This window comes from Haemorhous mexicanus, chromosome 4 (assembly GCF_027477595.1).
Source record: "Haemorhous mexicanus isolate bHaeMex1 chromosome 4, bHaeMex1.pri, whole genome shotgun sequence".
Classification (NCBI taxonomy): domain Eukaryota; kingdom Metazoa; phylum Chordata; class Aves; order Passeriformes; family Fringillidae; genus Haemorhous; species Haemorhous mexicanus.
In genome coordinates, this window is record NC_082344.1 from 45,633,123 (window position 1) to 45,647,075 (window position 13,953).

At 37.8% G+C, this 13,953-nt stretch overlaps 1 protein-coding gene across 2 annotated transcripts; it reads left to right on the forward strand.

Moving 5' to 3' along the window:
- The first annotated feature begins 885 nt into the window (after positions 1–885).
- TLR3 (toll like receptor 3) lies at positions 886–13,045 on the forward strand. 2 transcript variants are annotated; one of them, XM_059844669.1, is made up of 5 exons: positions 886–1,374; positions 4,110–4,558; positions 5,774–5,965; positions 7,513–9,338; positions 10,143–13,045. In XM_059844669.1, the coding sequence occupies exons 2-5, from the start codon at positions 4,115–4,117 to the stop codon at positions 10,369–10,371; spliced, it is 2,691 nt and encodes an 896-aa protein (XP_059700652.1). In that variant the 5' UTR covers positions 886–1,374; positions 4,110–4,114; the 3' UTR covers positions 10,372–13,045. The 2 variants fall into 2 exon arrangements, with proteins under 2 accessions (XP_059700652.1, XP_059700653.1); XM_059844670.1 differs by lacking the exon at positions 886–1,374 and adding an exon at positions 1,750–1,928.
- Positions 13,046–13,953: the final 908 nt, after the last annotated feature.

Sequence of the window (13,953 nt, forward strand, 5' to 3'; positions counted from 1 at the left end):
CTCAAAAAATTAGTGACTTCTTTGTCTGGCTCCAGGGTCCTCTCTTTGGGATTAGAATTCCCTGGATGAAAAGTAAAGGCATTGACATTATATATGTGCTAGTACTGATGCATGCTTGCTGGAGCAGTGGAAGATGCAGTGAAAAGGGTTCCAAAGGCTGCCTTTGAAACTGTCCCAATAAAGAGAGGAGAGGTTGTGTTTGAACAGGAATCCATCTGAGAGCTGAATTCTCAGTTCTCTAATTTGCCTCCTGGCTAGGCTAAGTTAAAGCAACCTAACCATAGTGAAATGAACTGTTGTGAATGCTCTTACAAGCCAGAATATTACAGATACCTGTTCTAGTCAGACAATGTGACCTATTCTGCAGTAGCAGTTGATCTTTACAGTCAGTGCAACACATCAGAAAAGTGTCAAAGCTGATGAGTCAAAGCTGTACTTTATCTCTTCATATTTACTGGCATTTTGAATGTTACTTCCAGGTGAAAAACACTTTAGTCAAAGCCACTGCTCTTGGCTGGCTGCTAGATATCTTAAATCCCAAACAATGCCTGGAGTTCTCAGCTACCTGCCCCGGCCATGTTCCCAGATTTCATTCACAAACACATTTTTTATTCCACAAGAGGAATTAAACAAAGAAATGTATGGAAGTAAATGCTTCTGTCTTTGAAGTTTGGGATGATGCTAGTGAACATATTCTGCCTGTGAATCCCCCACGTACTCTTTTCCACTTTTGTGTCAACAAAAAGCTAATGTAATTTAATTTTTGCAGCTTGTAAATCAGCAATAATTGACTGAGCAGCCTTAGAAGAACTAGTTCATTTAAAAGTCAGGTGACCTGATAGGTATTTCAACAGCGCAGTTAAACTTAGCCAAATTGATATAATCACAAGAGAAGAAGCATCTATTATTGTCTCTGGAGGCACATCCAAGCTAACTCTGTGCCACACTGTCCTCCCTTCTGGCTGCCTTGATGTTGCAGGAAGTCCCCCGTCAAGACTTGACTCAGATCTTTAGTGTTCAGGTCTGCTCTTTCCTGCTTTTTTGTGATAAATCTGTGTGTTTCAATCCGTTTACTTGTGCTCAGCATGCACAAGCAGCAGCCCGACTGTGGGGTTAGGAGCTATCTCCATCCTCAGCACCTCTGAAGCCTCTCATCTCAGGAGGGTTCGCTGCGGACGGGGGACCGCGGCTCCGCTGCTCGGGGACGCTGATCCCGCCGGCCGCCGGAGCCGGCCCCGCCGCTCCCCGCTTCCCTCGGCTTTCGGTTTCACTTCTTGCGGCTCTGGGCAGAGTGTTTCCTCCACGTTTTCGTGTGCTGAGAAACGAGTGTAGAGGTGGGATGCTTCCAGACACACAGGGATAAAGTCCGCAGAGGTGAGTCGGTAAAATTCTTCACTTCATAGTAATAAATGTGAATTTCGAGGTGCAAAGGTAAAGCGCTGCTCAGGAGTTCGGGTGATTTCCTTGATCCTGGATTTTTCTTCACTTGCAAGTTAGCCAAGTCAGTGCCAGTTTTTAAAGTTCTTGCTCATAATGTTAAAACTGTATTTCTTCCTTTTGCCCACCTGAAACGCTGTCCCTGAAATTTGACAAGGGGTGTGCGCTTTCTTCACTGGACCCCCAGACACAGCTAAAACACCTAAAGCTGGTTCCAGACTTTTTACAATGAAAAATCCAGGAAAAGGCAGCCCATTGGGCCTCGCTGGAAGTCAGCTAAAGAACCTGGTTTGTGATTGCGCAGTACATTTCTTCCGCCTTTCAAACTTAAAGGTGAGCCTGGCAACAATTGCTGCAGAACCCAGCAGCTGGCTGGTCACCCTAAAACAAGCCCTGAGAATGATGCAGACCAGGATGCAAGCTTCTGTCACAGATAAGCTTCCCTTTTGTTTTCTTTAGTGTTTCCAGCAGTTGGGGTGCACAGGAAAGAGGTAGGACAAGTGGTCCTTTATTTTCTCAGCTACAGGGACACGGGGGCTATGCTTAGAAGCAGCTGTAGCAGGCCAGGCTGTCGGCAGGACCAAGAGTTTGTTGTCCCCTCCTCCTCCCCATTTACCAGTGGCAGATAAGTGGAGAGCCAGGCTATAGGAGCTGCAGGATGTGGGTCAGCCTGACATGCAGTACCCAGCATGGAATTGTTTTTTCATTAAGGTTTATTTTAACCCATCTTTTGTAATCTGTTGTGTGTGCCTTTGTAATGTTTTATGTCCCTCTATCCCTTGCTTGTACCCCCACTCCCACTGGATTATACAACTGTCTCCCCTTAGATGGCCAGGTTGCTCCCAAAAAGGCAGCCATTAGATTGCCCTCTGGCGACTATAATGTGACTTTTTGCCACTGGAGCAGTCCTAATGCATGCCCTCTGAAAAGGCAGGTCAGCTATGGAGTCAAACTCTGCTGGGGTCTGACCTGCTAAGCTCCTGTTTGGCTGCAGGTTGCAGTGTCAACTCCTTAGAGTGTTTTGTTATGCTAGTGGAAATTTGTCTCTTCAGAAAACATCAGTTATGAAGAATTCTTCCTTTTTTCTATACAAATATGCAGGTTTAATTTCTCTTCTCATTTCTTGTTTCATTGTTTGCTAAAGTGTGATAGTCTGATGTGCTCAAAGCTCGATCATATAAATTAAACACAGCTTCTTAGCAAAGGGAAATGGGAGCTGTAGAAGAAAGAAAGCTCACACTTCCCATGAGTTAGTCTTTTGAGAAGCTCTTCTAGCTTCCTGCTAAGTCTAGGCAGGTTTATTCCCATCTAAAGCCTGTTCTGTACTGGGGCACTAATAGCCTTCTCTGCCTGGGAGCCCATCCTGCTGAGACTGAACTAATTGGTAAATTGAGGTTGGTAGGTAGGTTCCAAGTTTGTTGGCAGAAAGCCATACAGATAAGTGTGTATCAAGACTGTGGAGACACTGTCACACATCAGGGTTGAAAGTATAAGCTTTCTATTTTTTAAAAAAGAAAAATATTGAAGACAGGAACCTAAGCTTACTGTCCTCTGCTGCAACATGAAAAAAACATTCTGGCAAGCACTCACAATGTATGTTCTCCCTCTACTAAAGAATAATTCTGTAGAGAATAATATGGAAGATACAGAGGACTCTTCTTTTGATTAGAAGAAATGCCATTTAATTAGACAAGCTCTATGACTCAGAAGACTAGTCAAATCCTTCTGACCTCTCACAGCTCTGTTCTCATCAGAATTTTTATGGATTTAATTTTCTTTGTTTGCGCAGTAAAATTTCATTACAAGATCACCAGGTGAATTTAATGGATACCAAATGGAAAATGAACAAAATATGAAAAAGCCTAAGATTCATTAGAAATGTAATGAAAAAACAGGTAGAGACATTGAAAATTAGAGTTTCAGTGTTGACATCCTAATCTAAATGACCAAAAGATATAAATGGAATGAAGTATGTAAATTCTTAAATGTATAAGTTTTAATGAAAGTATTTGGATAAATATATTGAATCTAGGGGCAGTGTCTCCTCTGCACCTTGGCTGTTATCTTTTTATTTCTCTGATTAGGTTGGTACTGATTTATTTTGTGTGCTCTTACTTTCTCATATATGTTTCTATAGCCCGGTCTTCCTTCTTTCTTTATAAGATGGAAAGACAGAATTTTGTGTGATTGACTTGTAAAATAAAAACTGGCAAGAACAATGAAAGAAAGATGTGATATATTATGTATTTTTACTGCATATAACCATAAATATTTTAGATGTAATTAAGCTCAGAGATCAGTTACTAATATTGAGAGGCTTATGTACAATTTGTCATGTTTATTGTATTTTATGAATGTTACAGCAATGCAAAGTAAATCAGAAAAGAGAAAGCAATTGGAAGTGTTCATTGATAATAGATAAAGTTGGTAGCTTTTTGAATATATCTGTTTTTGTGCAAAACAATGTTGCTTTTAAATAAAAGTATTTAGAGATATTATTAGACATAACTCTTCTGCAGAAATAAATGCAGAAAAAATTCATGGGTTAAAAAAAACACTGTTTGCTTACTATGAAATCACATATTTTTAAGCCTTGCTTGCTTAGCTTTCAGTTGAAGATGCGAGTCATGTCAAAATGATTGTAATTTGCAGTGTTCTTTTTGCCTTTGCAGATAGAATGATGCGAAACGCTATTCTTTGGTGGAGCAGCTTATGTGTCAGACTGATGTTTGTCTTCTGGCCATGTGCATCAGCTGGAAAGCAATGTCATATCCAAAATGAAATGGCTGACTGCAGTCACCTAAAGCTGACTCAAATTCCCTCTGATCTTCCAAACAATATAACGAGTTTGGACATTTCTCATAATCAGCTAAAACAGCTAGGTCCTGCAAATTTGACCAAGTACAGCCAGTTGGTTTTCTTGAATGCAGGCTACAACAGCATCTCTAAACTGCAACCAGAATTGTGCCAAAATGTGCCCCTGTTGCAGATTCTGAAGTTGGAACATAATGAATTGTATAAGCTCCCTGACAGAGTCTTTGCTTCCTGCACCAACCTGACTGAGCTCAATCTAGGATACAACAGACTAAATATAAAAAATCATCCTTTCAAAACCCTGAAGGTAAGAGTTAGAAATACACCTTTTCATGTAAAGTATAAATGGGGAATTTACTGTATTGTCCAGTGTTATACAGAACTTCCTTGGTATCTCAAAATACCCAACATATAATCTTTCACTGATTTTTGCTGAAGAAGAGGCCTTGTGGTTTCTTCTGTTAAAGCATGTTGGAGTCTCAGTCATCTTTGTGAGTCAATGTTCTCCATTCCTTTTTCCGTATTGCATCCCTCTGAAGCACCTCTCCCATGCAGGATGTGTGCTGAGCCAATAGCAGCAGCAGATGAGAACAGCAAAGTGGATGCTGTGGAATCTGAGCTGCCTGGGTAGCTGGTAACCTCAATTCTCAAGGTTGAGGTTTAAGTATTCAAACCAGGAAGGCCATTGTTTAGGCTGTATGTAGTGTCTCTCAGAACTTTAAGAACTGAGAAAGAGTAAAAATGTTTTTATTGTACCTTTACTTTCTCTGGTAGTTTAAATATTCTTGTCTGTAGCAGAGATTGGGGGACCACCACAGAAAGCAGGAAAGGACTATTTCGCTATCTTTGCACCAGGCAGGACTCATGCAAAGGGAAGAGCCTAGGGACAAAAAAAAGTAAAGTAAGGACAATGTGTAGGTACTAATTGTCACTCAGTGTTCCAATGAGCATGCATGTGGTTTTGAGTCAGTCTGAACTTTCCTGCTAAACTCAGTATTCCAGTACAATTGCATGAGCTGTACTTGCTTGCATTGTAGGACTGCTGGCACAACTAAATACAAGTGAGTGCAATCAGCTTCCATGTTGGGAACTTCACCTTCCTCATTCCATTACGGGGCTGGACCACGCTGAAAATGTATTAAACATTGCACGGAATGCAATGTTTAATACTTCAATAGTTGTAACTGCAGCCAGCTGTAGACTTTTGCATTTTTCACTTTATCTGAGGCAGGATCAGATGAATCAGTGAATCAAGGAACTAAATCTACTTTGGTTTGCAGTAGATACATTAGCAGGTTAATACCATTAATACCATGAAAGTTACTGGTGTGAAAAATTCAGAATACTTCTTCCAGTAGGAGCTTGAAAGCTGCCATTTCTGTATTATAAAGGTAAGTGTAGTATTGCAACTAATTTCTAATCAGTTATACTCTAATGAAATATTCCAAAATTTTTCTGTGTATTACATAAGATCAAAATTAAAAAAAAAAATATACTTTTTTTTCTTGCATCTTCTCTCCAGAAATTGAAAATTTTGGACCTATCTCATAATTCTTTGAAGTCAGCCAATTTAGGATTGGAGCAACAGTTGGAGGAACTTCATGTGCTCATGTTGGGGAGCAACCAAATCACTGAGTTGAAAAAGGAAGACTTCAGTTTTCTTAGCAACACCTCATTGAATAGTCTTGATTTGTCATCAAATCCACTAAAAGAGGTAGGAAGCATTTAAACAGAAATTTAACAGATTTAAGTATAAAATGGAACTATCCTTTATGGTTGTATGGCATTTACATTACAGTTTTGATCCACTGAGGTCCAAAACCCATTCTATTTTATACAGCATTCCTGACCTCCAGCAGTGATTTACAGAATTACTGTTTTGCCATTGAAATCAGCAAAGGCTGGTTTCATGTAGCTCAGAGGTCTCAAGGCAGACCAAAATTGAGATGCTCTTAGAATCCGTACCAGCTATTTTCTGTGCAAAACTTTTTTTGCACGGGCTGAAGGTGAAGGCCTGACACACTTTCTAAGTGGGTAAAAAGTGTGGCACTGTGCAAGTCTAATTATACAGTCTAGGTTTCACTTCCCAATTAATCAAAGGGAGTGTTCAACTTGTGGCTGTGGGAACATCAGAGAAATAATCATTTCAGAAACATATACCCGCTCCTTTAAAAAAACCCCACGTGTGCTTTGTCTTCCATCTGTGCTATCTGATCTGCTTCTCAGTGTTTTGATTCTTTGAAGAGTGATAGTTAAGTGTGGCAATTCTAAACTGGTTGCCCCTCAGCACATGAATACTGAATTTCCTTGGTTCATTTGGTTTTTATTTGTTTCTTTTGCTTTGTTTCCCAGTTGATTAATCTCTAAAACATAGGTACCTTGAACCTACAAGAATATTTTAAGGTGGTATAATTTTGTATCCGTGCTAGGAGTGAATCCCACCATCCTCATTTACTTGGCCTCTTCATCCCTTCCTCTTCCTGATATCAGCTTTTATGAGGCTAGGTGCTGGATCACTGGGGAAACTCTACAGGTGTTTTGGCTTGGTTAGCTTGTAGTCACACTCGTTCCCTACCTGGTTCATTGTGTGACTGCAAGTGGGGCTATTCTGGCACAAGGATGGTAAATGGCACTACTCCTTTCTTGGGCACTGCTATTTTGTGCCACTTTCAGCTACTCTGGTTTTGCAGTACTGCTATCTAAAAAGCAGCCTTATGCATTTGAATCATTCTGAAAAATGGAGTATTTAATGCCTCAGCTGATAGCTCAATCAAGATGAGGGGCCAGCACTATGATAAAAACTTGTGATCCATATTGGAAACCAAGTGTGTAGCATTAGATTTCATAGTAGCTTCAGCTTGCACAGAGAAACTGGGTTTCTTGTCTGTCAGCAGACCTAAAAACTAGTAAATTAGTATACCTAGCAGATACCAATAAAAGAAAGCTGAAGAAAGATAAAAATTTTAGGATACTTCCAGAGAAGGAGTTTTGGTTGTTGGATCCAAACTTGCATCTCACTAAGCCACTTTCTGTCTTCTTCTAAAATAATACTACTCAGATTTATGATAATCATGTTATAAATGGTAGAACTATTGTCACAAGAGGTATAAACTCCAAAAAGTGTTTGTCTGAACTTGGCTGTGAAGCAATCTGAGTGTAGGAGTTCTATTTTTCTTGGAAATCATCCTTTCCAAGCCTTTCCAACTTTCTTACATAATCCCCTTGTTTAGCTCAAGACTTTTTTTTTTCTTGTCCTTTCAGTTTCATCCGGGATGTTTCCATACAATTGGAAATTTGCGTGGCCTCATACTGAACAATGTTGAACTTGGTGAAAATCGCACAAAGAAACTTTGTACAGAATTATCAAACACAGCAATTCGAAACCTCTCACTGAGCCATGTGAAACTTTCCTACATTGGCAAGTCAACTTTCCAGGGACTGCAAGGAACAAATCTTACCATTTTAAACCTTTCCCAAAATTCTCTCTCTGTCATAGAAAATGACTCATTTCAGTGGCTTTCAAGCTTACAGTACTTAAACCTGAAGATTAATAATATTCGTGTATCTTCACGTTTATTTTATGGATTATCCAGCCTTAAATATTTGAATCTCATAAACTCACTTACTGGGAAAATTGACGATTTTTCTTTTCATTGGCTATACCACCTGGAGTACCTTATAATGGATAATAACAATTTTCCAGGAATTACTGCTAATATGTTCACAGGTCTGAACAACCTGAAATATCTAAGTCTCTGCAACTGCAACATAAATTTACAAAGAATAACAAATAAAACATTTTCATCACTTGCTAATTCTAGCTTACAGGTTCTCAACCTCACAAAAACCAGAATCTCTACAATAGAAAGTGGGGCATTTTCTTCCCTGGGACACCTGAAAATTCTTGATCTTGGTCTCAATGAAATTAGTCAACAGCTTACAGGTCATGAGTTTAAAGGTCTCAATAATATACAAGATATTTATCTTTCCTATAATAAAAACTTGACTTTGCAAAGTGAATCATTCATTTTTGTCCCAGGCCTTAGAAAACTGATGCTGAGGAAGGTAGGCTGCAGTAATCTGGCACTTTCTCCTTCACCTTTTCATCCTCTACGAAACCTCACTGTCCTGGACATCAGCAATAACAACATAGCAAACATAAATGAAGACTTGTTTGATGGACTTGACAAACTTGACATCCTGGATTTGCAGCACAATAATTTAGCCCGGCTTTGGAAACATGCAAATCCGGATGGCCCTGTTCTTTTTTTAAAGGGTCTTCCCAATTTGCAAATTCTTAATTTAAAATCAAATGGGCTTGATGAAATTCCAGTTCAGGTTTTCAAGGGTCTGTTTCAATTAAAACACTTGGATTTAGGCTCAAATAATTTGAATTTACTTCCAGCAACTCTGTTCGATGACCAAGCCTCTCTGAATTCATTGAACCTTCAGAAAAATCTGATAACCTCAGTTGAAGAAAAAGTATTTGGCCCACCTTTCAGGAGCTTGAGAAGACTAGAGATGGATTCTAATCCCTTTGATTGTACCTGTGAAAGCATTGCTTGGTTTGCTGATTGGCTTAATGAGACCCAAGCAGATATACCTGGATTGAGGTCCCAGTACATTTGCAACACCCCACCTAAATATCATGGTAGTCTGGTTTTGTATTTTGATAGTTCAGCCTGCAAAGACAGTGCTCCATTTAAACTTCTTTTTGTGATCTGTTCCAGTACTGTGACGCTATTCATTTTTATTGTCCTTACCATCCATTTTGAAGGGTGGAGAATAGCTTTCTACTGGAATATTTTAGTCAATCGAATGCTTGGTTTTAAAGAATTTGAGAGACAAGAGGAACAGTATGATTATGATGCCTATGTTATTCATGCAAGAGAGGACAAGAATTGGGTGTCTAAAAATTTCATGTCTCTGGAAAAAAATAACCACTTTGAAATTAGGTTTTGTTTAGAAGAACGGGATTTTGAAGCAGGTGTATGTGTATTCGAAGCCACAATTAACAGCATAAAAAAGAGCAGGAAGATTATTTTTGTTGTGACTGAACATCTTTTACAGGATCCCTGGTGTAAAAAGTGAGTAGGATTTGAAATTTTATCTGTAAGGGGAAAAATTTCTTAAGATATATTTTAATAAGATAATTTTTTAATTGTAATTTATTAAAAAATAGCATTTATTGAAAAATACCCACTCAAAATCTACCTCAATGTATTTACCTAATATATTGTAAAATATACTTCAAAATAATTCCTAAGTTAATAAAGTTAATTGTTTCACACATACGGTTGTGTAAATTTGAATATTTAAGTCAATGTTTTAGGCATTTTCTTGGGTGTTTTTTGTGGTTTTTTGTTTGTTTGTTTGTTAGTTTGATTTATTTTTCTGGGGTTTTAGGTTTGTTTTTGTTGTGTTTTTTTTGGGTTTTTTTGGTTGGTTTGTTTCTTGGTTTTCTTTAGGCTTTTGGGTATTTTTTTTTGGGGGGGGGTATTTTGCTTTGTTTTGTTTGGTTGGGGTTTTTTTCTCAAGTCAGGCTGACATCTTTGCAGATTGCTTTCCTTAAATCACACATTTGAAGAAGAGCAACAATGAGTGAGACCACTAGCATTGAAAGAATATTTTTGTTTGCCTTTAAATTAGTCTTTTCACTATTATATAGTGGTCTCATAAAGAAAGGGATTTTGCTAAACAAGGCTATATCAAGACAGTACACTTAAATTATACTTTTAGAGCATTATTTTATTTTCTTTTAGTTAGAGGCAACTAATTTAAGAAAAGTAATAACCATTGTATATCACAAAATAGACATTAAGACCCCTGTTAATCTTTTCTTTCTCTTTCACATAAAAGAAAACACTGATTTTGCCTTATTTTTGCTTCAGTTTCAAGGTGTATCATGCTCTCCAGCAAGCTGTTGAACAAAATCGGGACTCCATCATACTGATCTTTCTTGATGATATCCAAGATTACAAGTTGTATCATGCACTGCACCTGAGAAGAGGAATGTTCAGATCTCGCTGCATCTTGAACTGGCCAGCCCAGAAGGAACGAGTTAGTGCATTTCATCAGCAATTAGTGATGGCACTTAAAAGTAAAAGTAAAGTGGAATGATTTTTGAACTACAGATTTGAATTGTGGGGTCATTTTATTGTATATTTTCTACCACTGGAAAACTACTGGAAAACTAGCAGGTCTTCATGAAGGTCTGAAAAGGTTTGTCATCCTGTAAATATATGTAATGGGCACTATAACTTAAATGTATTTGTTTACAATAATATTTTTGCTGATACTTTAACTCAGCTGCACTGAAGTGATGTTAAAAGGGATCATGGTGGATAGTCATTTCAATCAGTGTATTAAAAATGTGGCAGAAATTCTGAAAAGCCATGAGAACCCCTGATGTTCTATGAAATGATGTAGGGTAGAAAAGACAGACTCTCTAAGGGGATATAGAAAAGAAAATGCATTAATGATAAAACAGCAAAATCTTTGTAGAAGGTAGAGTGGACACTAGCTCTTGCTTTTGAAACATGGGGGATTCAGGGCCTCCAGCTGGAAAGCTCTCCTTGTGAAACACATTAAGTAACACAGAAAATTACTTCTGTAATTCAAAACAAGAATTTGCAGTTCAAAAGTGAGTTTCAAAGTGAGTTTTAATAGCTTTGTGATTATGCCTTCTGAGGGGGTCTAATACTGGTTGCTATCAAAAAGTGACTTTCAGGCTGATGAGTCACTTGATTTAATAAATTTGGTATCAGGCAAAAGAATTTTTGCTCTTCTCTGGTGAAATTCAGAGAGCTGGTAGGACATTAACACTGAGAGATGTCACATTGATTCTTAGAATGCACACAAAACTGGATGCGGGTGTGTACACAGAACTTGAAATCAATGTGAAGTATGGCCAAGGCACAGCTGCTGCACCAATATAAAATGAATAAAGGCACAGATATTTTTATTATATAACGAGAAGACAACTTTGTGGAGAAAGTGGTGCTACTGCAATTTCATTACCAAAAATTTTGTTACTGGTAAAGCAACAACAACAAAACCAAAGAAATTGTTTTAAATAGTATCAGAAACATTATTGTGACCACAGTTAGAGGTGGAGTGGGAAAAAAATTTCAACACTAGATTAATTTCAATTTTTTTTGTTTCCCTCTGTACTTAGCTTTGCCTTTGATAGCTAAAAAGAAAACTGTAAAAAAATCAGATAGAATTCTGTAGTTCATTTCTTGCATATTAAGCTAGTTTGATTTTTTTCCTGAACATATTTTACAGAAATGTGGGCTAGATGGCAATTGCCAGGGCATTAAGGTTCAAACATATGGGCTAGCAGCTTGATCTGGAGAGAGAGCTGAGGCTGAGCAAAATGTGCTTTCAAGAGTGTTTATAATCTTTAACACTGGCTAAAATTTTATGGTGAATTTGAGCACAAGTTATTGTAAATTAGACACAAAGCAGTCATTTGTATAGTTTTGCTAAAGTTTGATTGATGCTGCAAGGACCTTTTAAAACTTTGTCAGGTCTGTGTAGGTCTGTGGTCCTTCAATAGCTCAGGGATATTTTTAAATTGCTTTTTCCCCCTAGCATTTCCCTCATCTTCAATACCACTATTGCTACAAGAATGCTGTTTTACTGCTTTAGAAAACAGTTCTATACTTCACATTTTAAACAGCTTTTCTCATTATTTGCTATATGTGTAGATGAAAAATTGGGTTTTAATAGGTTTCCTAGTCCCATGGTAATAAAAACCTAAACAAGACAAATAATTAGTGAAATAGGATTTCTCATGCACTGAAATAGTGAAGAGGGTTCAGATGTCTTCACTTGCTCGGGAAGTCCTGAGTGAAAACAAAACAAGTTTTGTTTACAGCTGAAGTGATAGATGATGATTCCCTAATTACAGTAATAGGATTATCCTCATTGTGAAGCTTTCATCGCTTTCATCTCATCTTTCTCACCTTTTCAGGTGAAGTGACAAATTCTTTCTTCATGCTTAGGCCATGAAAGTTGAGGAGGCAAGTTGGTAATTATGGTGTGCCAGGTATGCACCATATCAACTGTTCTTTCCCTTATTTAAAGACTAACATGTGACACAGTTCCTGTCCTAAATCTGCAATGACACATAGCAGCAGAATTTCTCTTTCCATATCAATATAAATTGTTTAGAAAATGCTGGTAGTTCACATGGATATTATTAGTATTCACCTGGATATTAAAAATAACATAAAGATGAAGAGAACACATGGAGAAATGCTGCAGTGAAATGTGATACAAGAGATCAGACTAGATTATCTAATGGTCTTTTCTGACCCTTGGAGCCCAACAAATGACAGCATGTCTAAATTCTTTAAGATTTTTCTCGTTACTACAAAAGCTCCCAAAATTGGTTTCAGAACAGTGTAAAAAGTCTTATAAATGCTTAATTTTGTAATACAACTAGGAATACAAACAAGAAGTACTTGGTGATGAATGAAAAATCCCTTTAAATTATAAAAATATGATGAATACGTTCTAAACAGTTATTTTAGTACCTAGATTAAGTTTAAAATAATCTACCGCAGTAACAGACATTATAAAGGTTCAAAATGTATAAAATAAAAAAAAAGGTTCATAATGTATTAAAAAAAAAGGCACAAAAGTAATAATCACAGTTACACCAGACATTAAGTTTTCCTATAAATTTCCCCTGTTTTTCTGAAAGTTGCCCACTTCTGGTCTGCTCCTGTAGATTTGTTTGACAATTTTATTGCGAGTAAATAAATGCTTTGCTTACTATGGCTAAGAGTTGTAAGTGCTTTCAGGATTCACAGTCTGTGTCTGAACTGGGCAGTCTCATTGCAGTGGGCAGCATCAGATTACATTATGCTGATTTGCTGATGAGTTGAACACCAAATAAATGAAAAGTAGTTCCAAACTTGTAATATCAAAGATGTTACACAGGATTAAAGAAGAGCCATTTGTATTGAAAGCAGAATATGTAGAGGACTTGAGTGAGGCAGAATGCTCAAGTCTGGAGATTTGGAGTGGAACCTGACTGTTTTTGCAGATCTTCAGTGACAGGGTGTCATGGTTTAGGAATAGTATTTCCCAGTTTAGAATTCTAAACCATGTGCTTCTTGCTCACTCCTCCCTCCCCTGGCAGGCTGGAGAGCAGAACTGGAGGCACAAAAGGTAAAGACCATTTACTTGAAAAAGCAACGAAACAAAAACCAAACAGTAACAGGAACAATATTAATAACAGAATGTATAAGAGAGGTGATCAATTCACGTGTGAGTTCTTGCCACAGTAAACACAAAGGACCTCTGGGCCTTGTGCTTGATGTGAGGTGACACAAAATTACCTCAGGGTCCTAGCCATGCCCCTCCTTTCTACTGCAAACATTAACCCAGTCCGGGCCAGAACCAGGACACAGGGAGTAATGAACAAGTTACAGGTAGTGATGTTCATATATATAGCTGAGATAAATTTACTACTCACCAATGAACTCAATAATGCTACTTTCACTGTGGCTTAGTCAGGGCTTTTTACCATGGTAGGAATAAATTCAGATTGTGTTGCTCTTAGATTTAAGTGCATCTATTCCATAAGGTTTTGTCAGAACATATTTATCCTGGTTTGTAAGAAAAAGGCCAGGAATGCCCCAGCTCCAAATCTCAGTCCTCTACTTGATGTTCTCTGTGCTCTCTCTG